General features: G+C 49.2%; 1 protein-coding gene across 2 annotated transcripts; it reads left to right on the top strand.

Annotated features, from left to right (window-relative positions):
- Positions 1-669: 669 nt before the first annotated feature.
- On the top strand, positions 670-27,599 carry LOC135827766 (uncharacterized). Of its 2 annotated transcripts, XM_065340214.1 has the most exons (13): positions 670-1,183; positions 6,410-6,592; positions 19,208-19,504; positions 19,914-20,309; positions 20,937-21,208; positions 21,804-22,037; positions 22,347-22,422; positions 22,896-23,014; positions 23,395-23,496; positions 24,134-24,299; positions 24,734-25,017; positions 25,204-25,351; positions 25,928-27,599. In XM_065340214.1, exons 2-13 carry the CDS (start codon positions 6,523-6,525, stop codon positions 26,056-26,058), a joined length of 2,295 nt encoding a protein of 764 aa, XP_065196286.1. In that variant the 5' UTR covers positions 670-1,183; positions 6,410-6,522; the 3' UTR covers positions 26,059-27,599. The 2 variants fall into 2 exon arrangements, with proteins under 2 accessions (XP_065196286.1, XP_065196285.1); XM_065340213.1 differs by lacking the exons at positions 670-1,183; positions 6,410-6,592 and adding an exon at positions 9,487-9,790.

Below are 27,599 nucleotides of genomic sequence, written 5' to 3'. Positions count from 1 at the left end.
CATGACCGCACGCACAACCTACAATCGCCACATGTAGAGACGAACAGGTAAGACCTAGACAGACCATGCGCCGTTAGTCGACACCGTCCGACACGCCAGTACCGTTGCTCGGCGTGTGTCCATAGCGCACCGTGGAATGTAGCGTGGCGCGCGGCACGTGAGCTGTCCTCAGCAACGCACGGGCTCTTAACACGTTCCGATGGTGAAATCTGCGTAATATCCAGTCTCTGGCTCTCATTCTCTCAGTGATACACTTTATGCATTCCTACAGGACATGATCGCGTGGAACGGAGAGCTGAGCGGAGGCCTAAACCGTTTCACCAATGCTGTCACGCCACGGACGCCTCTTTTGTTCCTCGTGAAACCTGTGCGTGTGCGTGAACGCGCGCGCGCGCGCGTGTGTGTGTATGTGCCAGGCTCTCGCAGCTGCTGACCAAAAGTAAAACTGGAACAAGTGGATAGGTTAGCGTCTGACAGGTGACATTTCGACTGACAGCTGCAGTCGTGTCGCTAGGTTAGTTTCGACACAAGGAGGACATCCTTGCCTTCCTTCCCCTTCCTTCCCGTGCTGCTTGTAAGACATTTCCCCTCCGAGACACTACAGTGTGCCTGTGTGTGTGTGCGCAATAGTACTGTAATTGCTCTATGCAGAAGTAAGCCGAGACCCTTTCATACACACCCACATTGGAAGTGACGGATAGTGAATTAGCGCCCAGGAACAAATCGGCAATTCGTCCGTGCATACGTCTGTCTTTGGCAAGCATCTATGTGTAGGTTCTGCTGGTCTAGCATTGTCCAGGTGTGACAACTATTCCCCGTTATTCGCCACCGTGGAGATAGCGTGGGATACCAGCGTACATGCCCTCAATTTAATTCGCTGATCTGCCCAGCCCCGCGCTGGTACTGTGTGCAACAACTACGTGCTCTGCTCACACAGGAACGGCGGAAGCAGCTCTCTTCCTTTCTTCGACAGCTCCTGGATTAGTGTGAGGCAGTTGAACACAACAGGATTCTAGGCACATCTGACAGTTTCCAGACGAACGACAAGGCACAGTTTCCTGAGCAGTGTGTACCCACCTAGCTGAGCAGGCAGTGATTTGATCTCCAACCAAGGCCCGTGCGGAACCATCGGTGCCCAGGGACAATCGACTCTCAATTGAGACTTGTCAACGCGGACGAAGCGGTGAGTCTAGGTTGATTCCTGTGTCTCCGACCATACTCCCTGTGTCGGAAACACATGCTAGAACCAGCTCTTGCCGTGAGTTGTGGCTAGATGAAACTCATATTGTAGTTATTGGGCGGTTGCATTGGGTACTTTGTCAAATTGTTTCGCCACACGCGAAAAGTAGTGTGACCTGGAAACTCTTTGCTCCCGATTATGTCATTGCTGTCCATCCTCGTAAGCATGTGTTGGAGAAGAAGTTTGTCAAATCTTTACTTCTCGTCGAGTGAGAGGAAAGGGGAACTTCCCTGTGCTGTTTGGCAATGCAACATGTATGCTTGGTGCGTTCAACGCTGATGGAAAGATTGGTGGTTTCTTTTCGCAGTTTCATGGGACGATATCTTCGGACAGGAACGAGACTTTTATTACGCGAGCACCAATTTTTTTACAAGATGTCAGCGATGACTGAGCAGTACCTGCATACATGTCGAATCGTGACTCGCTGATATGCCTAACGGGCGAAGGACAGACGCACTAGGTTGTGTACTTAGTAAAAAAATTGTTCTGCATCAATGTGAAGAGGGGAGGGGTGAAAATGTTCTAAAAAAGTGTTGATTGCCCTCGTCTTTACGAATGTTGACATGATAATAATATTACGGAAAATGTCTCACCGCGAGTATTAATTAAATCATGGTTTCTCATCCGACTGTTTCACTCCCTGTTTGAATGACATCAACAACCCACACTTAGGCATTATAGGCAGAGAACGGTAAACGGTAAACTTCACCTCTAACTTATTCCAATATACCGGTACATGTATTCAATACATTGGAAGAATTATTTTGGTACACAGATGTATTTCCTTTTCTCTTATGATTCTATAACCACGGATACCAAAGCGGAGTATGCATGTATTAGCACCAATTTCCCTCGCTAGTTTCACCGGCGACAAACGAAGCCCACTCGAATCGGATTTCTCCCTCGAAGACGATACCTCTAGGTGGAAAGTATGCCTACAACAAAATAACTTCCTGACACTCAGTCACGTGGACTTGCCACGCGAACTTCATGATTTTGTTTCATTGGAGTCAGGTTGAAAACCTCGTGCAAACCGAGATGAAAGGAATGTATAATAATTATTACCAGTCAGACCTTTCCCGTTTTAGCTACCGCAACTACTGAATACAGTCAATGAGATTACCAATAAGAGGCCGTCCGACCACTTGCCACAGTCCACGTTTGTATGCATGGTGGCATCGCTGTAGCAGCCATAACGTTTCTGGATGACAAGTAAAACCTTACACATGCACAGTCAGGTATCGGAGGGTGAGGGAACGCGGGTGATACGTTTCCATCCATCGTCTTGCAGCCATTGGCTAATTGGTTGCTGTGTGGTAAGAATTGCCAGGGCATATCCCAATAGGTAGTCTGAGGTTTGTAAGGCAGCACGGTCTCACGCAGAGGAAGCGGACGGGCTCGCCAGGTTCCGCTCTGGGGCAATGGCCATTTCCGAACGCCAGGCCGTTGACAGGAAAAAGTATCTGAAATTTGCTAAGGCTGAAATACGATCCAGGCCAGTCAGCCATTACTGTACGTGTGTGCCAAGGGCAGAGCTAGGAGGTAATGAGTGAAATTAATACGCTTATGGGTGAGGCTATTTGCAGGACACCAGGTGGTGTTTGGTTCGGTCGTGGCCTTAAAGTTAACTTCAAGCTAGGCGTTAACGTTGGTAGTGCCGCAAGACAACCATGGGATCCCTTCCATTCTTCTATACTGTGGAGAATGGTATACAAATATTCACGTTTTTTGGTGCTGTCCTGCTCATTGAAACGAAAGTGAATTCCAATCATGTACATGTACATGTACGTGTCAGGGCATGTGCATGTGCATGTGCATGGGTTGGTTAAAACTTCTAACAAAGAATTCTATACATACGATAGTGTCCAGAGAACGCTGAATTTAAAGGATAGAGGAAGTGGATGGGAGTTGGAAGGGGAGGATATTGTTGCTTTTGTACCGTCAATCCTACAATGTTAAAGAGATCTCTCATCTTTCCTATTAATGTTGCAATCAACCGGACAACCTCGTGCCGCATACAGTACGTGTAGCGGAGTTATAGAAGCGTCGAACCAGGCTAGAGGATGTCCGAATGTGCACAGTTTGTACGCGCGTGTGTGTGCATCTGTAAACCTTTGGTTGTTGGGGAATCTGTCCGCACGCACTCGCCGTGTATTCGTCTGTTATGCCTACATGTGTATGTAATGGTGGTTATGTTTTGGTCGAGTCGTTCGAGTTTGGTTCACACCCGTCGTTACAGACATTGTGCTCTGTCGGTGAGTTCCTCGCCGAGTACACAATCAGAGTGACACCATCTGCGCGTTGGTTTCTGTGGGCTTGGCAAAATAATGGCTGGTCGCTAAGTAGCCCCTGTTAGTGACAAATCGCAAGTACTTTGTACGACATCGTGTTCAACACGACACGCTCACTTGCGCTCGGAGTGTATCTCATCGACGCAAAGACTGTCCACAATTATTGTGTAGATTGAGATACGATTCAGCTTGTACTTAGTACTTGCTGCTACAGGCAATGTGTTTAAAAATTAATGCCTTCACTTGTGCGGGCATTCCCGGCCGACCAAGCTGGTTGGTTCGGCCGCAATCTTTTCTTTGGTGGTCAGCGCGCACGGCGAAGTATACGCGCAATGGGGGGGGGGGGCATGTATGCTCGCGCTCCTGTGTGTGTGTGTGTGTGTACGCGAAATCTGTGGGTGCACATCCAGTGCATTTGCAGAGTTTGCGTGCTTCTCTTGCGACGGGCGTATACATGGTAAATGGTGGGTTAATACATGAGTATTTTGTACACTCGGAGAAAATTGCGGCATGCAGCTCTCGAGAGTGCTCGATGCACAGTGAGCCTGCAGTTCTGGAGGTTTCTCGCATCATTAGTTTCAGTTGTAACTCTCCACGTTGGTATGCAGCCGTCGCGCAGAGCCCAGAACTATGGCAAAGCGATGCACAAGACAACTGGGAAGCGAAGCGAGAGGCCTTCTCGCCCCGTCAAGCTGCTCACGCACGAATGTATATGCGTGTGTGCGCGCGTGTACGTGTGTGCATGTGTGTGCATGAGTGCATGCGCTGTAACTCTAATATCAGTTGTTTGTCTGTGTAAGGTGGCTTGCACATGTAAGACTACTAGTTGGTTATAGCGACATGGTGGTTGTGTATGTGTGTTCGTTCGTATATGTGCTTGTATGTGTGTGTGTGTGTTCGTGCGTGTGTGTTTGTGCATGCGTGTGTATACGTATGCATGCGGGCTCCATGACTTTCCCCGGTCTTCAAGTAATGGTTGACTCCAAGGGCAAGACCATCAAAGAAAATTGTATTGTATTGTTCTATTTTACTTGGGCATTCCCAACAGATCGTAAGATTCTTGTACAGGGTGCCCACATGATGTCGGCCATGTTGTTTCCACTGTCCACATGGCATTATCACTTTCTGCACAAATTTAGTCACATGACCAAGATGCGAAGCCACTATAATTATCGAGCATATCAAAACCGGGGTGGCTCTCGAGCTTGCCGCCGATCAGGCAACGGAATGGACGTGAGCAAACGGGTCGCAGCTTCTGCTCCAAAAACATTTCGGCCTGTCTCGCCAGTGTCCTTGCTGCAGTAGCTTGCTACCAGACGCGGGGGAATTCACGTGCGCTCTTTGAAGCTTCATGCTGCGCTCACTAACCTCAGGATACTACGTACACGTACATGTACATGTACAGCGTTGGTTAAAGAACCTCCAGGACCAAGGAACAAAACATGGGTACTTCACAGCTCAGGTGCTGAACATTAGAGGTCCAGTGATTTACAAAGGTTACCCAGGATGCTGGAAAAGTATATATTATTTTTCTGCTGCAGACAGACATGTTTGGACATACGATACTTGTACTTTTGTGCCGTGGTCAACACTGGACCTGTAAATTCAACGTGTGAGTTTCAAACCTAGCAGTGCTTGAATACAGACACGACGACGGACACTACAGAGTACGTACAGTGAGAATCCAGAGTGGAGGCGAATAAAATCCGACCTGCAGTGGATACGTGCAACCTTTTTCTGTAGAAATGTACATGCATAGCCAAGTAGTCGCTGACATATACAGGTAGCAGCGCCCTTTGTTCTTGTCGGTCACGCTGCTAACCACGGAACCAAAAAATGTGGTGACAGGAAGTCGGATTTTGCTTGAAGTATGCAATAGCAGTCCAGCCAAATCCGGCGGGTCAAAACGACATGTCCACGCACATGCATGTTGATCTTGTACTTCGCTCCATGCGGCAGAGAAGTGCGTTCACAAACGTCCGCATTCCACATGCTGTAGTGCCGATCATCTAATCAGTGAAGGTGCCCAGCCGGCGGCGGCGCCGATCGCTAGCTTTGAGAACACTTTCGCACATACACACGTCGAGCACCTAATGTAGTCAATCATGGGGGACGCGCGGTCGTTCATATACATGTACATAACTATAATAATAAAATAATTAATAATGTATTTCTTTACCGAAGCTCGGTTCTAAAACACGCGGGTCCTAAAACATTCAGCCTTCCATGTACATGTACTGTACATGTAGTATCTGGTTATTCGTATAGGAAGAGTGCTCATTGAAAGTGTCAGGACTCCCTGTCCGTGTTGTGATGAAAACATAGACTCGACTTAGCCAGAAAACAAAGAAATGCAAAGAAAACTCAGCTCGAGGCTAAGAAGACGCAAAGCATACTTCAAAACGCACAAATACAATAAAACAAAGACCATGCCAGAGCAAGGGAAATGAGAGAGGAAAATCCGTTGCTTTCCCAAACATTATAATGTTTAGAGAAAGGAAAGGAACAACGAACTACATGTACAAGGTACCCTATAATGTTCCTATAACTTAGAGCCTTCCGAGTTGGAAGGCTGTTGGAGTGTGCATCCAAGACATCCTAGAGCTGATTAGCAGCTAGTTGTGGAAAAGCCAGTACCATTGGTCAGTGTCCTGCAATGCTATCGCACGAGCTGATTGTCAAGTAACTGGTGGTACTAGTGGACATTATAGCATAACGTGTAGTTCCTACAGGCCCTTTTCCTTTCTGAAATATTATCCTTGGCTCTCCATCCGAGTCCATTATACTGATTCTGTGATCAGACCACAATTCGAATCTTGGAAGGAATGAGCTGATCTTGTCTCGTGTGTCGTATGTATTCGCATGATTTACGCTGCAGCTTGGCATTCTTCGAGGTTACTACCCCCTGCACCTGTGTCGGTGCTCGTTGGCAACGGTTGCCTGGCGACAAGGCAAGTATTCTGCTGACGCTGGTTAGCTCGACGGGGCGTGATGCAGCCAATGTGTTCCATGGCTCGTCGACATACGGAGACCAGTGCAGACATGGTCTCGCACACTACAGGTGAGCGCCTTTAGCTGAATGTTGCTGTTCAATTAACCAATGAAATCCGATCACAGAAGTCACGCAAGCGGAGCTCTGTGCGGCCTCGCGACCCTAGACCTGTACTCAAGACTCCATGATGTGGACTTGTTGCAGAGCGCAAACCTAACATGCGTGGTCGGATTTCATTAATACGCACTGTAGTTACTACTTGGGAACGTTGTATGTACATTGTACATGTACATATACACTGGTTTCAAATGAAATCCGACCCCTGAGCGGTGAGTTGACATTCTTGCGGTCTCTATTTCGAAGTGTACATGTACATAATACACTGGTTTCAAATGAAATCCGACCCCTGAGCGGTGAGTTCACATTCTGGTGGTCTCTATTTCGTAGCGTTACAATCCCGTTTTGGATCTTTGCGATGTGGGCGGTGCGCACCGCTCAGGCGGTCGGATTTCAGTTGCCAGTCACAACGATCCAATCCATGGTTGGAGAATGGAGACAGAAGTCGATTGTTCCGCCAGCACTGGCGGTAGATTGCGGATTCATCTGTCGAGACTCACACCAGAGCGCACAATACAGTCCTAGCCACGGAAATCCGGCCTCCTGAATATAACAGCGCTGGAGGCTATGTGGACCGAGGACCACACACACCACACACACACACCACACAGCGCCGCTACTTCACTCATAAAGTCGGATTTCTCTGGCCAGAGCTGCACATGATTGTGTCGGCACATGTGCATACAGTGAATGGTGGTCTCCTCGGACGGTTGGTCGATGGTAGACAGATGCAGGTGTATGCCGAACTAACAAACGTGGTCTGGTTCATGATGTGATTGTTCTCTAAAACAAACAAAAAAACACATACACATGTACGTCTCCGTGGATGGCTGGTCAGAAACGACAGGTTTTTTATAATTGTGGCGGTGACATTATGTAACGAGTCCCTCAACATGGATGCTGCGAATGGTATTTTTTGTTGGTCTTTGACCACTTTGTGGTGGATATGATCTATTCAGGTTCCACCGCTTTAGGAGCTGCATCTGTGCCTTGATCCGTAGAGGGTGGTGGCGTTCCTATACGGATGCTGACAAAGAGAGACCGTCGCTGTCTATTCGTAATACAGTACATGTAAAATGATGGTCCAGCATGGGGCAGGGGCGTTTCTCATAATAGGCATGTGCGGACAATGCCGGCAGAAAAATTGGCAGAATTCGGTACTTTTTCTGGTAAGTTTCATGCATGTTTGGTATGTGGATAAAGAAATGGGGCAGAATTCGAGAAATTGCCCGCCATAGGGTTTGTATGGTTCTGCCAATTTCACTGCCTTTCGAGCAGAATCTGCCACCTTTTCGAGCATTATCCGCCAATGCCTAGTACAAAAGGTCCTGGAAACTCATTGTTACCCTTGGTACCGGTAGATGCACCCAGACAATGACACCATGTTCGTGCATTAGGTGCGAGGACACGCAGAGTCCTACACCGGCGATCAATGGTGCAAGAATACTTCGAAGTAATATCAAAATGACTATCATACATAATAATGTAGCTTCGGCAATTTTCAACAGCCCTCCGCGTCCTTACTGCTATGATCAAGAGTATAATCTCCAAGAGTACAGTCATGTATAAGCCCAAGGGAGCTTTTTTATTCTTGCTATGAATGATTTTAACTGTTCCACACATACAAGCGTGTAGTCGTACATGTACATGTACATGAGCTAGCCTAGGTGCTGCAGCCTGTCTGCAAGTGAACGCATTCGTGGGGAACGAACGCATTGTACTGGAAGCACGCAGGGAGTAGCATGCATGATCTGCCGGCATACATTGAGCTGGTCCAGGGATAAATGCCCCGCCTATCAAGCTGGGCCACCATGTCAAAATGCAGTCAGGTAGATCGCGCTTCCTGGACAGCCAGAGACAGGGCCCAGGCAGCAGGTTCGTCCAGTTTTGTTCGAGAATGCTGTCAAGAAGGAAAAACGAGCGTGGGTGTGCGTTGGGGGGGGGGGGGGGACGTCCGAGGAGAGCAAGTATGATGTGGACGCTAGTATGTCGAATAGTGTAATATCGCCTAGCGCTTGTTACGGAAGAATACGAAAGTACATCTTTGTTTCACTGCAATAATCAGGTACAGTGTCCAATCGTCATGTGCATGCATCTCATGTATCATGCTCGTGTATGGGTAGGAATTGTTGGCGATCGTGTGTCGTTGAAACATGGCACCCAGGATGTGACTGATATGACCGGGGAAGGCAGACTGCTCTGGCCTCATTCTGTGCATCCGGGACCAGGGACGTGACGCAAGAGGTTCAGAGGCACAATGTACAGTGCTGGAAACTGAAATCCGACCACTGAGCGGTGTGTTCACATTCTAGCAGCCTCTATTACGTAGCTTTGCAATCCCGTGTTGGGCCTGTGCGATGTGAGCGCACCGCTCAAGGGTTGAATTTCACTTGCCAGAACTGTAGTTTGGGCAGCCACTGGTACTAGCATCAGGAACGTGAGGCAAGCGGAGGGGGGGGGGGAGGAGGGGGGAGGGGGGGGGGGGGCATAAAGTGGCGTTGGCTACAGTTGCAGATCTAGGCCGGCTTCAACAGTTCCAGGTCATCACATTGGCAGCTGGTAATAATATTATACTATTGGGCAGAATGGACAGGGTTTGCACTAGAAACAGTGTAAAATCTAATATTCCGAGTAGCCCACATCAAGGGAGTCTCGGTCAACAGCTTATGAAGAAAAAGAAACACACACACACACACACACACACACACAAGCACACGCGCGCACGCACGCACGCAAGCGCGACAGGACGCTGCCGTGGGCATGCAGACTGCGCATGGCATCCGTTCGGACACAGCTGTGGCCATGTGCTCTGCCGCTAGCGTGCGCGCTAGCCGTCTCTCGCCAGGAGCCTGGTTTCCGATATGGTATCCGGTAGGCCGCAGCAGCTCGAACAAGATGACAACAAACCTCCACCGTTGTTGGTCTCCAGTAGATGGATTCAGTGCAGCGCGGCTGGTTTGTCGAAACAGTGGCGTTGCGTCTTCTTCTCGTGGAAATCCGGGCAAGAAGGAACTGGGGTGGTGCTGTCGAGATTCTGCCAGGCGTTTAGGAGCTTCCCGAGATACGACGCCTATTTGATTACGGAGAAGACTGCAAGAAACGCTGCGGCGTCTGAAAGCGAGGGAACGAGGAAACGCACAAAAAACAAAGGTAGGGTGCAATTTTCTTGGACAGTGGGATAGGTGTGTGCTGTGGGAGTGGAGCGGCTGAGTGCTGTATCGACTCGCGCTGTGTTAAAGGCTTGTGGGAGTGGAGCGGCTGAGTGCTGTATCGACTCGCGCTGTGTTAAAGGTTACTGGAGACGAGCTGAAATGCAAATTTTGCGTTTGCTACCGCCATTATAGCCACGTCTAGGGACTTTCTCCGCCTGAGCTGATTCTTTTGCATGCTCTGGGTGCATAGTATGTAGCTGTGTGGGCTTGGGGAAATGATGGCCGCCGTTGCAGGAAGATTGAGGAACTAAAAGGAACAAGGCAGAAGTCGGGAAAGTGAACAAGGTAGCGACACGGGTAAGGCAGAAAAGGCATGCCCGATAACCGACTTGCAGCATTTAAAAGAGAAAAAGCCGCAGGACAGATGAAGGAAGGCGATCTGAGTCGGGATAACTTACGTGTACATGCAAGCATTAAAAAAAATAGTTTTTGGCCTTTTTCGTGCTTTCGGGTTATTTGTTGTTTTTGAGAGTAAAAAAAAGAGTTCTTTATATGCAAGCATTGGATGCTCATGATGCAGTAACGTCACAGTCACTGGAAATTATGAACGACGTCGGATTTTCATCATAGTAATAAGGCAAGGACTTTCGAGGTGACGACAGCAAAATGCGCCAAACAAGTAAGTTGTCAACCTCCTCGACTTGAGCAGAGTGTGAAACGTTCCCAAGATGTACTGTAAAGCAATGAGAGTACTTTTCTAACACCAGAATGTGTCATTCTGTAAGGAAAGGAGCTGTATTCCATCACGTGAAGTGGTTCATCGCGTCTGTGTTGGCCAGCTCTATGATAAAAGGTGTACACAAGCTTCACGGCATCGTAGCGATACAGTCTTGAAAAGGTATACCAAGTATCTACATGTAATAATAATTTATTACGTTTCGCCCGTGCTTTGCTATAGTCTCAGAGCTGTCTGACATGTTGGAAGGTTAAAATGGGATTGCGTGCTCCCTATTTTCTTTTCTTTTTCCTCTTTCTCCGTGGTTGGTCTCATCCTCTCCTCACTTCAATTGGCCGTCTTGACATGCTACGAGGTGCAGAAGTAAATAAATAAAGTACTTCATAAGGAAGTTGGTGGCCTAGCACACTGGAGATCGGGCTTTTTCCGCCCATCTGACTTGACACTTGAGTGACTCGCGACTGCCATCCAGAGCACAAGAGAAATCCATGGTACTTTCGACTCAGCAAACCTGCATTTTGTTGACAAGAACATTGCTATGATCCCGTTGGCGTTCATTATCAAACATTTTCTACAACCGTGGTCTAACATTCGGCTAATTCTGAGGCCTTTTTTGAGCGGCTGTAGATACAGTGCTGGCAACTGAAATCCGACCCCCCCCCCTTGCGTCTCGTACGAATCGCTAACCCGGCTAGCGCACCGCTAGGGGGGGGGGGTCGGATTTCAGTTGCCAGCACTGTAGTTATGCCTGTCGTGTGTGGACTGCTTTGCGACCTGTAATGCTGTATACCAATTCAGAGGGTGCACGCTGTTAGCTGTACTCCCCCCCCCCCCCACACACACACCAGTAGTCTCTATCACATCAGTCTTGTGCACATAATGGCGAACAGTTTGGAATAGAGCGGAACACGGAGAACTGTATGACTCTGGTAGGTACAATGCAATGCATAGGCGAGTTCGCCACGGGAAACGGAGGACATTACGTCAGGAAGTGAGGGATCTGTGTAAGCGGACTGTCGCATGTAGAGGCGTCCGCAGCAAAGTGGACGTAACGGATATCCTCGATTTTCTAAGATCTTGATGTACAAGTACATGAGTGTAAAATAATGTACACTCTATCTGACTGCGATCGTAGAGGCATGCGAGAAGTCGGACGAATCATGAGCCACCCTTCCAATATCGCGTACTCCAGAGATGTGTGTGTGTGTGTGTGTGTGTGCGTGCTCGTGTGCGTGTATTTTGTGTGCGTGGAGAGAGAGAGAGAGAGAGAGAGAGAGAGAGAGAGAGAGAGAGAGAGAGAGAGAGAGAGAGAGAGAGAGAGAACTGACGGACATACAAAGAGCCAAACAGACACAGACAGACAGCGAGAGAGAAAACTCTGAAACGTTTCAATCAACACGTGAAACATCGTTCAAACAATGAAAGGTTGGGTGGGAGAGGATTGCACAACGCTGCAACAGGTTCTAATTGCTCACACAATATGTGATAAGTTAGTAGGCAACACAGTTTTCAAGCAGTGGCGAGATAATGAAATGAACACACCGTCTGGATAGTGAATATTCCAGCGGTTTGAACGTTTCTAATCAAGGAACTGCTAAGAAACCTCATGTCTCGATGATGTCACGGTCCCCTGGGCCAAGCTAAGATGACGTAGTGGGGACGGGATGCCCGTCTGAATACGTGCACATGCACTTGCACTCCAGTTAAAAGCCTAGAGGAAGTTAGAGTGCTATCCGAACGGAAGCTATCGACGTATACCATAATGTCATGCCGCTGGGAACATCTGTACACATCGTATTAAACGCCAGATTCCCATGTATATGCGTGTATGCGGACTCGTCGTTAATTGCAAGAGCCGCGAATCACAAAACATCAGAGTAGCTGCATGAGATTGTACAGTTTGGGCGTGGCCTTCGTGCTCACTAACAGTTACATTCTGTGGTGATAGCTGTACGTCCGAGACTTCACAAGCGCCTCTCTCGCCATCGTCGTTCATGACTTCGTGACCCACGGCGCAATAGTGCCGTGTTCGACACTGTGGCGATACTTCACAGATCACGCAGCGAAAAATGACTGGTTGAGGCTGTCGTTCATCTTGTTCGAACGTTGCTCTACCTTCAAACTTCAAGTCGTAGTGTGAACATACGAATCGACAACTCTGGTTGCCCTGCAATGTTGCGATGATGGCGTGATAAGTTCAGAACAAGTCATATCTCCTTCATGTCGAGTCTGCACGTTTGCGAGCATTCAAATTCCGACAAAGACAACGCGTGCTACAGCAAAGGCGAGCATGTTATCGCTCAGAGCGCGAGCTGTGAATTGCAGCGGTAGATATTATGGCTCGAATGTGCTGCACGTCCCTGAAGTGCTTCGAGCTTGTTGTAGCTGCTGCGTACAGTTGAGCGCAGAGCAAAGATCAAAGCCGTGGCGGTGGACGACCCGATTCCGCTCGTCACACCAGCGCTCGTCGCTCAACTGAACAACGCAGAGATTCTGGAGGAGCGCGAACACTTCCGTCCTAAGTAACGCCACAAAATGGCGGCGGTTCACCAGGTACACCAGCAAGGTGTGATCCAGGGGCAGTTGCTCTCTCTCTCGGCCTCTCCAGCAGAACACCAATGTTGATTGGACCGGTCTGCTATGCTAGCAGTGAACGTATAGTGCAGTTAACTCCTTCTGAGTGCGCAGCGGTTGTTCAACGTAAAGCTAGTTCCAATATCTGGTCAACGCGATAAGCATTAGTCCTGTGTAGACTGGTCGCACTCGGGTCGATGGGGGTTGAATTAGGCCATTGCCCGCGCTCAAACGTCCAGGCTTTGGCATGTACGCCTGACCTGACCGATCCAATGGATGGAACAATGAAAGGCTGCGAGCATAGCCGCTGCAAGGAACTCCCAATTGGACAGAGCTGTGAAGGCCAAAGATCATCGCACACGCGCATACACACACACACACGCGCGCACACACATATGATCCGTGTACAGTCGCAACAGCGGATGCAGCGACGGAAAGAACTCAGGAACACGGACAGGAACTGAGCGCATCCTCAGTCGCACTCCACAAGAAACCTCCGCAGTTGCAGCTTGGAAAGTCCATGGTGACACAAACACTGTCCGACAGCTACAAAGCGTCCAGTGTTTTGCTTGTGGTTATTCCTGGAGAGGAAGAGGAAGAGGAAAGATAACACGCCCCGCCAAAATCTGGAAAGCTCGCTCCAAGGGCTGCACTGCTGCGAAGACGTATGCTAACTGCCTCGGCACCTCACCGCGTGACAGCACCGGCCGTGACAGAGTGGGCACTTTTCGTTGTTGGTCTGCAGAAGTATACGAAGGTAAGTGATTCCTTCAAGGATGATATCGATTTTAAATGTTGTATCCACTCGTGATTCCGTTTCTGGGGAGAGGGAAAGGAAGAAAATGTTCGAAAGGCGATGTTCACCGCTCTTTCTGAGCATCGTGCAGAAGTCGAGGGTTACATCGTGTCAAGTTAAGAGCTTGCTGCTACAGACCGTAATTAGGCAAAGGAGAGTCTAGTTTCTCTATGTGGACCTCGTGAGGCGCAATATTGCTCTTTTTATTTTTAGCATGCGTTGTAGTGCTGTGTGCATTGTACTGGGCTCAGATATTTCCCGACTCTGGTCGCGTCATCAAGAGCACAGACGGATACGGGACAGTGCGGCGGCAGTAAGATGGGTCGTCTGCGGAAGTCATGGGAAATCCGACCGACTGACGTGATGAATCCATTCATTGCTGTTTGTGCTTGCGCTACTGTCTGGTTTTTGTTCTCTATTGTATTGTTTTACTGGGGCATTCCCAACAAGCCCGAATGTTGAGTTTGCGAACTTCATGTGCCCCATTAAAGAAGGACAGGGAATAGCACTAAGCATACATGTACCTCAATGGTGAGAGCATCGTAACCTGAAGCAAAGGTCCCTGGTTCTAGTCTTGGTGGTGACTGTCAATTTTGTCATCAGACCATTTCTCGTTTTATTCCCTCAGTCAAGTAAAATAAATTGTTACAGGGAAAATAGTTGGCACAAGTTATGCGGTCGAGTCCACCGACTGAACCAGATTTTTGAACAATTATACGTGCACAATCTAACACAACTCGACCGCATAAAGTGTGCCCACATTTTACCATGTTACATATTTTCCTTGGCTCACAATCTGAGTACGTGCACTAGTGAATAAGAAAAGACATTCAAAATATTAATTTTCAGACTCCCTGAATAAGGTTATGCGCAGGAAAACGACACAGAGACCATTAGGAGGAAGTGCCATGTTTGCAGAGATCAGTTGTCAACCCTACTGCATGAACTGTTCGCAACCACCATCCCCATCCCTTGTCGTCTTTTATTTTATTTTCATGATAATATCAGTACATGTTCAATTTGAAGTCGAGACCTCCGGCCAGCCCTGTGCACTTGGTTTCATCATCATTTTTGCTCCTCGATTCTAACAAGATTGGAGCACATGGGCACTGGTAGAAGAAAATGGCTGACTTGTCGAACTAAAAAGCAAGACATTCTCCTGCACCGCGTTCCTTTGCACATGCGAACGTGCTGTTGCAAATACAAGAAAATGTGGTTAATTTTGTCTTGCCATCGATTAAACAACCGCAGAGAGGCCGATTTCAATACGAACACATGATAACATCAATGCTGCCGATAAATTGGTTGGGCGCTAATGAAATCGTGCTGGGGGAATCGCTAATTTTCCAGCCCTCGTTCTCCGGTGATCGTTCTCCGATAGAGTGCTGTACATTGTCCACGTCCCGGCGGCTAACTGCTCATCGTGAGTAGGTGTCTAGATTTTACATGCTCATCTCGCACTAGCCGGCGAGCGGAAATTCTGCAGAAGAAGCAGAAGCCGTCATCTAAATTGTGTTCGTGTGAGGATGAGCGCTTAACTTGAATTCAAGAGCCATCCGGAGGCTTTGATTCCTGCTCTTGAGTTAAACTACGACAAGGGTCATTATCAAGTTCATCTGCAGCAACCAGAGGCCCAGCGTTCATTGCTCGTCATCATATCCAGTTGCAAGCGTGCATGTTCAGATGTGGCTGGATTCATGATAAGAGAGTGACTGCACATCTTCGTCACCTGACCACATTTGATCAGAAAGTGACCGTAGCATATGCACAGTGGAACCAACATGGCCGATACCATGTGACCCGTAGATGTCAGGCCTGCCTACTTTGCAGGTAAATCACTAGCTGTTCTGTACATGTATTGTCTTTGAGTACAACTAAAAACCTGAGAAGCTACATGTTCATGTAGTACTATCTTTATTTTTTATTTTTTTATTTTTTTATTTAAAGGAGGCAAATTCGCCTGTTTGTGGTGCGACGTTAAACAAACTTCGACAGCAACAGCTACTGGAGCTATTCAATCGGGCTTACCTACATCAGAAAGAGAGTATCGACATAATCCTGTATAATGTGCGTTGAGCGTGGCATGAAGATTCCACTCTGTCAACATTGTACTAACTTAGAAGAACACAATGGTATCGAGTGGTACCAGGAGCAAATATAGCCAGTGGACCAGTGAGCAATTGTTTTGCTTTACCCGCGCATGGAAGGTTCGTTCGATAATAATAATTGATGTACGTACGAACAGATATACACTTACTGCGCAAAGAATAACAATTCTCCCCCCCCCCCCCTCCTCTTTCCTCTGTACGTGTGAGCACCTCACGAGGTTTGTGGTCTTCGTGTAGTCAGGCGCACTGCGAAATCCAGCGACAGAACTCATGGGGACATATGGTGCTCCGTCGGATGTGATCCTGTGAATTGCTCCTTTTGACGCTTCCACAGAGGAATTGGCCATTTCCTCTCTCTCCCTGCAACGCGTATCCCCAGCAGATTTGGGCAGTGCATGTGCGACAGAGGCAAGATGCTGCGGTCCGCGAAGCTATCACAGGTACACGCTCGACGACCAGGGCTAATCTTCCTACATAACAACGATGGCGTACTCTTGCAGCACCCATGGAGTGTACGAGCTACTGTGTGTGTGTGTGCGTGCGTGCATGCACTGTTCCCTATACCTATGGCCTAACCCTCACTCGCTGCAGATATAACTTTACCCACAAAATCATGACTTCGGAAGCAAAGCCCAGATTGCAGGGTAGATCTACTGCCTTTCAGTGCGAGTATGGTTGGGTCCTGTAGATCTGCATGACTCGTAGATCTACAGTGCTTGCAACTGAAATCCGACCCTCTGAACGGTGCGCTCACATCGCAAAGAATGTGAACCCACCGCTCAGGGGGTCGGATTTCAGTTGCCAGAACTGTACATGAAAGTAACAATTACTTGCGTACTGTCTGTGTCTTATATCAAGGACAAGTGATTACATCAGTATACCGCGGTACATGTAGTTAGTTGCTGGAGACTCGAAGCTGTAGCCAGGCATTCCCTCGTTGTAACCCAAACTCCGTAACCCTAGACAAACTGCCGAAGAACATCAATGATTCCGTAAAACTCTCAGACTCCATTGCAGCGTAGTTTTCACATCGGAAAATATCTCCATTGCACACCGTACAGCAATGATAACAGATTAGTTCAAAGCTTGCTGGCTGAAAGTGGCCAGGGGTCCAAGCCCAGATACCGATACCAATTCCCGCACACAAAAAAGAGAGAAAGAACGTGGCGCTCCCCTGTCTCATTATGGTGGGAAATACTACCAGTAGCTTTCTTCGTCACGACGTGTTAGCGATTATATCCTGCAGTTTCCCACCAATAGCCGCCTTTGCTCGATGGATTGCGGCCCGTATCGGACTGATAAACATTCAATCAAGCTTGTACTAGTTGTAGCTGGCTGACAAGCGACTGATGAAATCGTGCACCAAACCTTGATCCTGTAATTCTAGCTAGTAGCAGTAGTAGAGGCAATCATCACTGTCGAGGTGCTCGATTGTGCAGGCTTCCTGTTGACTCAAGCTACACCTTGAACAAGCCTGGGTCGCCCCTGCCTATCTCTCTGGCTACCACTGGCGAGAGAAGGGACTCCTTTCAGACTTAGCCTTCAAAGTGCAGGCCTGACTTCGTTGTCGAGAACCGTCCGTGGATCAGTGAAGGATGCAGCCGACCTAGGTCCAGGACAAGTATTATTTTAAAAGGGCTCTCTGCGTCTCCGATCTTTCTCGTTGGCGCTGCGTGGGTCCGCGAATGGGCCTCTGTCACCTTCCTACAAAAAAAGGGGTGCACGCCAGGCCGAGTAGTCCACCTGTGACTGCGATTGCTCCTTCTTCGGGCGGTCCCGGCCGAGACCCGAGTTGTCAAAAGGTGCAGGCATCGTCTTCCTTTCGAAAATGTTCCCGGGTGCAAAGGTGCGTCCTTGTACTTTGTACTGTTAGCATTTCGCAGCGACGATTACGAATGGGGCGTTATTATTTTCTCGACCCCTCATATGGGCTCAAAAAACCCTCGTCTCGTGTCTTCAATGACTTCAGTCTCCACATTCGGCTACGTCTACCCCGGGTACTTCAGTTTGCAGGCAGTCTTTGCTTTACTTCAAAGTAACTAGCTTACTTGGAAGGAGAGGGAAAAGTAAAGTGAGCTGTAGTCGTCGAGAGAGAGTCGATCTACTTCACTACACTACTCACTAGTCTTCAGTTCTTGTGCCTTTGACGCCTTTGTGTGCGTGTGTGGAAAAATACACAAACTTAGAGTTGACACCAGGCAAGTCCGTGTCGTGCCTGACCGATGCTGCGCTGATCGCTGAATGTGCGTTGCTCAAGTAACCGTAGGTCCGTGGATCGGAGTTTGGAGCTAGATAGAGTCGGCTGGGCGTAAAAATCCACAGGTTTTTTTTGTTTTGTTTTTCACTGCACCGACAGCGTACAAAATGCTACAACTGTACAAGTAGCGCGGTAGATGCTTCCATAAATTATGCAAGGCCATAGCTGGGTAGTGCCGCGGATGCTCGATTCCAGATCCAGTTTGTTTTGTATTCCTTCTGCAACTTCACAAGAAGAACGCAGACTCGCCAGGCTACCCCAAGCACTAGCGCACTCGTGAACCACCTACTCGTGTGCCTACGGACCCGAGCTCGCCCGGCGCTCATGTGACTTGCGGGGGAAAATGGGAAAGGTAAAGCGGGCAGCTAACTTGTGAGTGGTGGCTCTGTACTGTTTGGTTGTCACTCGGGCACGCATGCTATCATAGGCGTACACCTAGAGATGATGACAGCTCTGCAGCTAGCTGCTAGCCTACGCTGAACACCATGCTGATGATGATCATGGCCGTGTTGCTTTCATGTGATTTTTTTGTGGAAGTTTTTCAGTAACCCAGGTCCCTTAGACTGTGACATGTTAGCAGTGTCCGAATCTAAAAAAGATGCAAATAATCTTGCCATTATTTGTTCGTATGGACAGTACTTCTCGCAAAAGAAATTCGACCCCTGTGTACTACTCCACTACTTTTTATAGCATACGGCAAGGTCGAATTTTTTGGCAAAATTGGCAAAACTTCCGTGCCTATCTGTAATGAGAAGGTCAAAAGGGCAGGCGACATTGCATTATGACAAAATCATTCTGACACGGTGTTCGATTATGTTGTACGGATGTTGTGTGTGCGTGTCGGTGTGTGTGTGTGTGTGTGTGTGTGTGTGTGTGTGTGTGTGTGTGTGTGTGTGTGTCTGTGTGTGTGTGCGTGCGTGCACGCTAATTCGTGTGTATATCAGGCGTGTCCGCAGCATTCCAGCCGGGACAAGGCGGCGGAGGCATTGGCTCTTTCGCCTCCCCCCATTACCTGGGCTACAGCCCAGCGACCGCCAGCACAAGCGGTGCGTATCACCACGCGGGAGAGACACCGTCGCAGGGGTATAGCCTTGCGTTCTCACTTCCGCCAACCACTGGAGATCACCTACACGACCAGCATCATCATCACCATCAACAGCAGCAGCAGCAGAGTGGAGCTGCTCCAAGCGCTCACACATCCATGGGCCTGGAGGAAAGGACATTTCCTCCGACACCCTCAAGTGAGCGCTCGTTTGTGTGTTTATGTGTGTGTGTGTGTGTGTGTGTGTGTTTGTGTGTGCATGTGTGCGTGTGTGTGTGTGTGCGTGCGCACGCGGTTTCTGTCACTTCCTGAGCGCTTCTGGAGCCTGGGCTATTTCGCTTTGTGATTTTCTTCTGTCGTATAAAAATTAAAAAAAGTAAATTATCGTGTCCGTTCCCGAAGGGAACTCACGACGACCGCTAACACCCGGTAAACCCTTCTGTCGTCCTGTCATTTATTTCCCTTCCTCCTTTGCTTCTTTCCTTCCGTACCTGCCTTCATGTCATTGGGCCCAGTTGCCGTTTAATGTGAGAAGTTAAGTACATGTACTAGTAAACAGAATAACTAGCAAACAAACATCCTTTCTTCTTGTTCGTTTCATCCGCCAGGTGTAATTACTACGCCATTCCGTTCTCACGACAGCCTGGTGCTCGAGCAAGCTGCATGTGCCAGCCAGACGAGCAACAGCGGAAGTCGTAAGAACAACAACAACAACACCTGCAGCGGTAGCCAGCCGAACAATAATCCTTCATCGGCGTCCGCCGCCGTCGGTACTGCGAACTCATCCCTGTTCGCTTCCGAGTCCGGAGCGTATTCGTCACACCAGTCGGCAGAGCAATCCCTGCTGCCCTCCGACGCCTATCGTCAGCGATCCTCTGTGCACGCAACCATGGCGACCACGCAGACCCTAGCCGGCGGTGAATTGCCGGCGCACGACGACGGAGAGGTTGCCATGGCAGCGGATGCCGATCACCACCACCAGCAGCATCATCAGCATCACATTGGTAAGGGGCCATCCGGCATTATGGATAATTGTCATGGAACGAACAAGTTCAGTTTTGACCCTCCCCCAACCACTCCACCCACTCAACCATCCACTCTATTGAACAATATTTTCAAAAACAAAACCCTCCGTAACCAACCCACCCATCAACGAAGCATTTTCGTTTCGTGTAAAAGATCGATGATTATGGACGACCGGTAATAAGGGAATAATTTCCGGAATGACTACAGTTTGAAAGTACAAACAAGTTGAAGTTTGAAACAACTCAAAAGTAGGGATTGCTGTCCAATTCACGACCATGCCATGAAGTCTAGAAACACACAGGCAGACACGCGAGCATGTCCGTGCCCGTGTTGTGTCCTGCTTGTGGTGTTGGCTCTCCATCCAACCCTAAACCTATTCTTCGTTTTTGCGCTATGGGGAAAAAAGGGAAAAAAGAAAATGTTAATGGTCTCTCCTGGGATGACAGCTACACCATAGCTTAGTGGCCTCAAGTGAAGGTCCCTGGTTCAAGTGAAGGTCCCTGGTTCAAGTCCTGGTGGGGACAGTCATTTTTTTCTTCAGACATTTTCCTTTTCCATTCCCTCAACTTATTCTTATTTGCACTATGCTTTGGTGTCGTTTTCAGATGGGAACGCGGCATCCTGCCCGACCCCAGTGGCCGACCTCAGTGGCTGCCACGACAACCGCAGAGGCGGCGGCGTCGGCGGCGGCAACAGCGCAGGCCACCACCCGGCAGCCATCGCCGCAGCGGGGGTTTCCGTGACACCCGAGGAGTCTCAGGCGGCGGAGACGCTGACGCAGCTGACGTGGCAGCAGCCCGTGCTGCGCTCGGTGAGTCCGGCCAGTACAACGTCGGACGTCGACGTCGTCGGAATACAACGCCATCGACAACAAGAGGTATTGTGTTGTATTCTTTATTTTACTTTGCAAAATCAAACGGGATCATAGCCCAATAATGTGATAACGAATGGGTGGGTGTGGTGTGGGGATATAGGTATGCTACACGGAACGGCATCATCGTATCCAAGACTGAACTTTTTGCAGTGAATCATAACTGATTCATAAGCCCATTGCGCATTGCCAAATATGGAATGTATGAGTAATGTATGTTAGTACGTACGTTGGGATCAGCAATGCATTGTTCAACACCTCACACACGACCATCCCCAGTTGGCTTTGTGGGGTGTTTATGGTACAAATTACGTGATTGCGCGATGGGCCTATTGCGATCACATACTCTGTGTTTGCCTTTTCCTCTAGTAATGTTCACATACTCGCCGGCATCGCGGCAAACACTTGAACAATGGTAACACATACCTTCTCTATACGAAATCGCCGGACGTTATTGCAACTAACTGTATGGGTGTGCGCGCACACGCGCGTGTGTGTGGGTGTGCGTGGGTGTGCGTGGGTGTGCGTGTGTGTGTGTGTGTGTGTGTGTGTGTGTGTGCGTGTGTGTGTGTGTGTGTGCTTGCCTGCACGCTTACTTCAGGCTGCCAACGCGGCGGACGACCCTGGCTACGTCGCTCCGGCGTCCGCCGGCCACCGTATCCACGACAACAAGAGCAGACAGGCGCAGCAAGTGCCGCAGCACTCCCACGGCCAGGACAGCGTGGACTTTGAGCAGCGCCAGCCCAAGCAGGAGAAAGAAGACATTGGCGCTCCACCGCCAGCGCTGATGCGCGTGCAAGCGCCAGCGACCACACCAGTGGCAACTGACAACTCGGTGAGTGCCGTACTGCCTAACTACTACAGTCCACTTCGCTTAGAACGACACTCGGTGGGGCATCAGAAAAGTGTCCTTATTCGCCAAGTGTCGTTATACCCGAAGTCTCATTACATGTATTACAGTTGGATGGGACTTTGCTCTGGGCATGGAAATTCTGTCGTTATTCGCGAATTGTCGTAACATCCGCAGACGTTATTAGCAAAGTTGACTGTAGTCTTCATTTTCCTGTTTGGCAATCTCCCGTGTCAAGCATAAGCCGCTGTTTAAGCCTCGCTTTGTGCCTTGTTTCTGATGTGTGATACTCAGCTGTCCAGACAGGCTGAGTCATCCGACAGCGCCATTGGTAACCAGCCAATCATTCCTGCATCCGGACAGAATCATGGTAAGGGCATGTACTGGGTCTGTTTCCTTTCAATATGCTTAGTACTGGCAGGAGAAGTGCTCAATCAGCGTTTAACCCATCGTGGTTCTTATATAGTGTCTGAAATGCTATCACCAGGTAGTGGTTCTGTTTTGGGCCTACTGATGCTGCTGCTGGTGGTGGTGGTGACGGTGGTAGTGGTGGCTGCTGCTGGTGGTCGTGGTGGTGGTGTTGCTGCTACTGGTGGTGGTTTTGCCACCGTCACGACCACCACTGCTGCTTCTGTGGCCGCCGCCGCTGCTGCGACTGCTGCTGCCTCCCACGTTTTTGCTTTCCGCCGCTAGTCGATGTCTGCAGCCACTGCCGCTTCTACCATCACCACTGCTCGTATATCACTGCCGCTATCGCCATCAGCCCCAGCGACGTATCTCTTGCTTACAAAATCACGACAGCACACGTTCTTCTTCACTTTGTCTGTGCGTGCGTTTTATCAGATGGTCAGCAAGTGCAGCTCTGGCAGTTCCTGTTTGAGCTACTCCAGGACGAGAAGCATCGCTCAATAATCTGCTGGACGGAGCACAGAGGAGAGTTCAAACTCCTGGATCCGGACGAGGTGAGCTATAGGCGCACAATGCTACACTGCACGGGTGGATCCAGAGATCTCTACGGGGGGGGGGGGGGGGGGGCGAGACTGAATTGCTGATACAAGACAAGGATCTTACCGGTATGTATAATTCTATTTCATAAGCCAACAACGAGGAAGTCACTTCAAGGACTCGGAAGACAGAACAACAACAACAAAAGGGCAAGGCAGCACAGGTTGGCCTGCGTGCATGCAGAGTCCTAGTGACGTCTTAGTGACGTCAACACAGAAGACATGTACATGGATATCACGGGTTTCCAGTAGTATAATTGGGAAATTTGAGGAAGTTACTTAAAGTCTGTATGTTGTGTATAATATTATGTATGTATTACATTGGTTCTTGTGCGTAGGTGTCACACAAGTGGGGTCTCCGCAAGAACAAGACCAGCATGAACTACGACAAGATGTCCAGAGCAATGCGCTATTACTATGACAAGAGCATACTACACAAGGTGAGCTGCTGCTGCTGCTGCTACTGCTACTCTCCCGCTGATGCACATGGATATGGATCGTGTATTGGGAATTTCCCCTTCCAAACTCGGCAGTGTTCTGCCTGCATTTGGATGATATCCAGCAGATCCGTAAACATTTTCTTTGTGTGTGCCACAACTTGGAGAACCTCATCTACGCGTAGAAATCTGGACCTAAAACACGCGAAGCCGTAGACTCTAACCCAGACACCTGCTCCCTACGTGATTTCTCTATGTTTCATGTATAGCAGAACCTCTCTGATAATTATAATAAATAACCCCTCCTTTGCATTGGCTTCTGCCATTGGACGGTGAAATAAAAATAAATAAATAAACAAATGTAAAAAGAGAAGAAACACATGAGACCGAGTTATGCAGCAACTATCCACGACTGTAACGAGATGATAAACGGTCAGAAAGTGCGATAATAGGGCACAAAACTGACAGGCTACTGAGACATTCAGCGAACCGAGACCTAGCTCTAACACACCTCCAGTGCGCAAACCAACAGCCTTCCACCTGGGAAGGTTCATGGTTACGTAGGACCGAAGAGGGGAAGGATAATAAAATAATTAATAATGTTCTTCTCTTGTTGCCTTGTTGTAATGCGTGGCGCTAGGTGCAAGGCAAGCGATACTGTTACTGCTTCAACGAGAAGATTCTCAGCCAGGTGCAGGGTGGACAGCACGCTCACTTTGCCTCACCGTCACTCAGTGTCATGGCAACCCAGGGCGGTGCACAGCTGGCCATGCCCCCGCTGGCCGATCTGTCGGCAGGACATAGAGGTAGGCCTTGTTTGAGTACCGTAATACCCCTTTTTGGGGGGGGGGGCAGGGCACCCCTTGTCCCAGAATCCGCTCATCACATCCTCCTCCTACTACTAGTGGCCCCCGGGTATGTAGCATACCCCTTTGGGGTGACACGGAATGTTCGCCACCCCGAACTCTTCCATACATGGACGTGACTAGAGTATCTGTGTGTACTTAGTCCGTATGAATAATGTATGATCTAAACAGAAAGTGTGCCTCATTCACATAAACAGACATTGTGGGGATTTGTAGAGGTACTCTGTTTGAATTTGCCTTTCCTCCAAACGCACTGGATCAATGCTTGCCACCATGAAAATCCATGTGTTTCCCCTGCTGATACTGTCGCTGCTGATGTTGCTGCTGCCGTCGCTCCTGCCGCTTCTGTTGCTGCTGATTGTCTTGTTTTAAAGGACTTTATCAAGTCGGTCAACACCACCACCACCAGTATGGACAATCATCACCATACTCTCACCTATCTGCGCATCATCAACAGTCGCAACACCAGCAACAACAGCAGCAGCATCAGCAGCAGCAGCAGGTTTCGCAGCGGTCTCATTCGTTCGACGGCTCGCAGCGTTCTCTCTCTCACAGCCACCTCCACCAGCAGCTGTCCCCGCTGTCTCCAACGCTGGTCAACCACATGACGCAACCCGGTGGACATCTCGTTCAACGTCATCCCATTGCCGCCATGCAGGTAATAATAAAACTACCCAGTTTATGTGTACCCCCCCCCCCCCCCATTGTGTACCGTAGTATTTAGGTATGTGTACCCTTACTTCGTGAACACTCCCCCCCCCCACGCACCCCATTTTTTTCATTTTACCATTGCTTCTGTATCCGAGTTCAATTTTGTTTTGTTTGTGTGGTGTGCTTGTCACAGCAAACTCCTGTTGTGGCTGGCGTACACGGCTTGCAGAGATCACTGGGCAGGACAGGCACTACGTATCACCCTGCGGCTGCGGCCGGTGTGGCAGCCGCAGCAGCTTGGCCGGGTAGCAGCCTGTACTCGCCAGCTGGCACACCCACAGGTCAGTCATCCGTAACAGAAACTACCAGTCGTACTCCTGTCTTTGCTTGCCTTTAACCACTGTAGATTGATGTGCCCGCTTGAGAGTACTTTAGCTGCAGTCAACTTCGCGTGTAACGACACTCGGCGGGGCATCAGAAAAGTGTCCGTATTCGCGAAGTGTCCGTGTACCCGAAGTCTCATTATATGTATTACAGTTGGATGGGACTTTGCTCTGGGCATGGAAAGTCTGTCGTTCTTCGCGAATTGTTGTTATATCCGCAGTCGACTGTTCCGTATTTGCTGGAGTATACGCCGTACTCATAATTCACGCCAGAAAAAGTCACTACGGATACACAGTGTACATGTCTGTATTACATGACAAAACAAATGTTGCTTGTGCTCCTGTGCGGCTTATACTCCGGGAATACGGTGCTCTTAGGACAGTCACACCAGTCACCCTTTTGACAATAATGTCATCGTTCTGAGTGTGTGTTTCTGTGTCATTCTGTGTGTGTGTGTGTGTGTGTGTGTGTGTGTGTGTGTGTGTGTGTGTGTGTGTGTGTGTGTGTGTGTGATCTTTGCTGTGTCCTTGTAGGCGTTGTCTACACGCCCAGTACGCTGCCTAGTACACCGCTCTTCTCCCCGCACACACCGGGCTCTGCCGGCCCGAGTGGTACGGGCACCGGGGTCGCACCCATGCAGGGCACGCCAATGTACTTCTGCTGAGAGAGAGCGCGCCTGCGCCTCGGCCGTGCACCGCTGCTGGGGAACGTCGGATGTATTTCGGCTGAGAGCACGGCTGCACCCGTGCAGAGCACGTCAATGCACTGCTGTTGAGATGACGCCCGTGTTCCATGCTGGGGAGATCAGTGTATTTCTGCTGAGAGCACGGTTACACCCATGCAAGGGACACCCATGCACTTCTGCTGAGAGCATGATTGCATCCGTGGAGGGGACACCCATGCAGGGGACACCCATGCACTTCGGCTGAGAGCATGGCATTGGCGGTGGTGCAGGTGAACTAGGGAGCATCAGCGCGCTAGCTGGCTTCGTGCCGTCAGCCTGCCAACTGCCGATAGACGGTCTCCAGTGGCGACAAGCTGGAAAATGTGTGAACCTCGAAGCAACCTATTGAAGCTTTGTATCAACCTTGTGAGCGCAATGCGTTGTGCTTGGTGACATTCCGCTATCGTCAGAGAGCGATCATCGCCTATCCGGTTTTAGTTGTACTTGTACTTGCGGAACATGGACACATCTTGTGAGGCCGGCGCAATAAGCGGCCAAGTATCTGTACCGTCTGTGTGTGTGTGTGCGTTCGCGTGCGTGTGTGTGAGAGAGAGAGAGAGAGAGAGAGAGAGAGAGAGAGAGACAGTGCGTGTGTGCATGTTTCATTGTGAAGAATAACTAATACATACATGTATCCGTTTCCACTACATTGCTTGTACGGCCATACATACATGTACATGTACATTCACGCAGCTTGACCAGTGGTCGCATTCAGCCAGTGCGCCGTCCTCTCCATCTCCCCCCCCCCCCCCCCAACACTTTCTGATTAGGCCACGTTCGCCCGGTCAACCGCAAATTATTGCCTTCGTGTGTATCCTGGGCCTGGTGGTAAAACATACACTGTATTATTCTGCACGACGCCAGCTGCCCATCTATATTTTTGTTGCTATGCGGCCCGTGTTTTCGTCAAGGCATGCCTTGACAGCGCAGCGCCCCCCCCCCCCCCCCCCCCCACACACACACGCACATGAGCGTCATCGACTGGTTGGAGCTTGGCTTTGTGTTCTACCTGTACATGTTTGCGATGCACGTACGCCCGCAAGAAAGTCCATGTCTGCATGCGACGTGCACTTATTATGAGATGCCATACTGGCAATCATTTTCAAAATCGATATTCCTCACCCTTTCTTGTACATAGTATTGCGTCCCAAAAATATTTTCTTGTACATATCGCGGCCTCTAAAAATACTGCAAAACATATTACTCGCCCATTCTATCTGCTTCTATTATCCACATATACATTACAATATTGATGTCACCGTCAGGACGCGTCAGGAGGTGTCTCATTCCTGGAACGGAAAATCAAGGGCCCAGGACATTTGAATCTACCACTTCTGGTTATTGTTCTGCACCTGTATTGTCAACCCTCTCTCACCCTCGCTCGCTTGTCGTTCACTCTCTCGCTTTCCAGACGTTTCCAAACACCGATCAAAGAATCTGTAAATGTTATATTAATTATAATAATAATCTGGTTAAGAGAA

This window comes from Sycon ciliatum, chromosome 11 (assembly GCF_964019385.1).
Source record: "Sycon ciliatum chromosome 11, ocSycCili1.1, whole genome shotgun sequence".
Lineage (NCBI taxonomy): Eukaryota > Metazoa > Porifera > Calcarea > Leucosolenida > Sycettidae > Sycon > Sycon ciliatum.
Note: the sequence above shows the minus strand (reverse complement) of the source record. Positions and strands in the feature narration are given on the sequence as shown.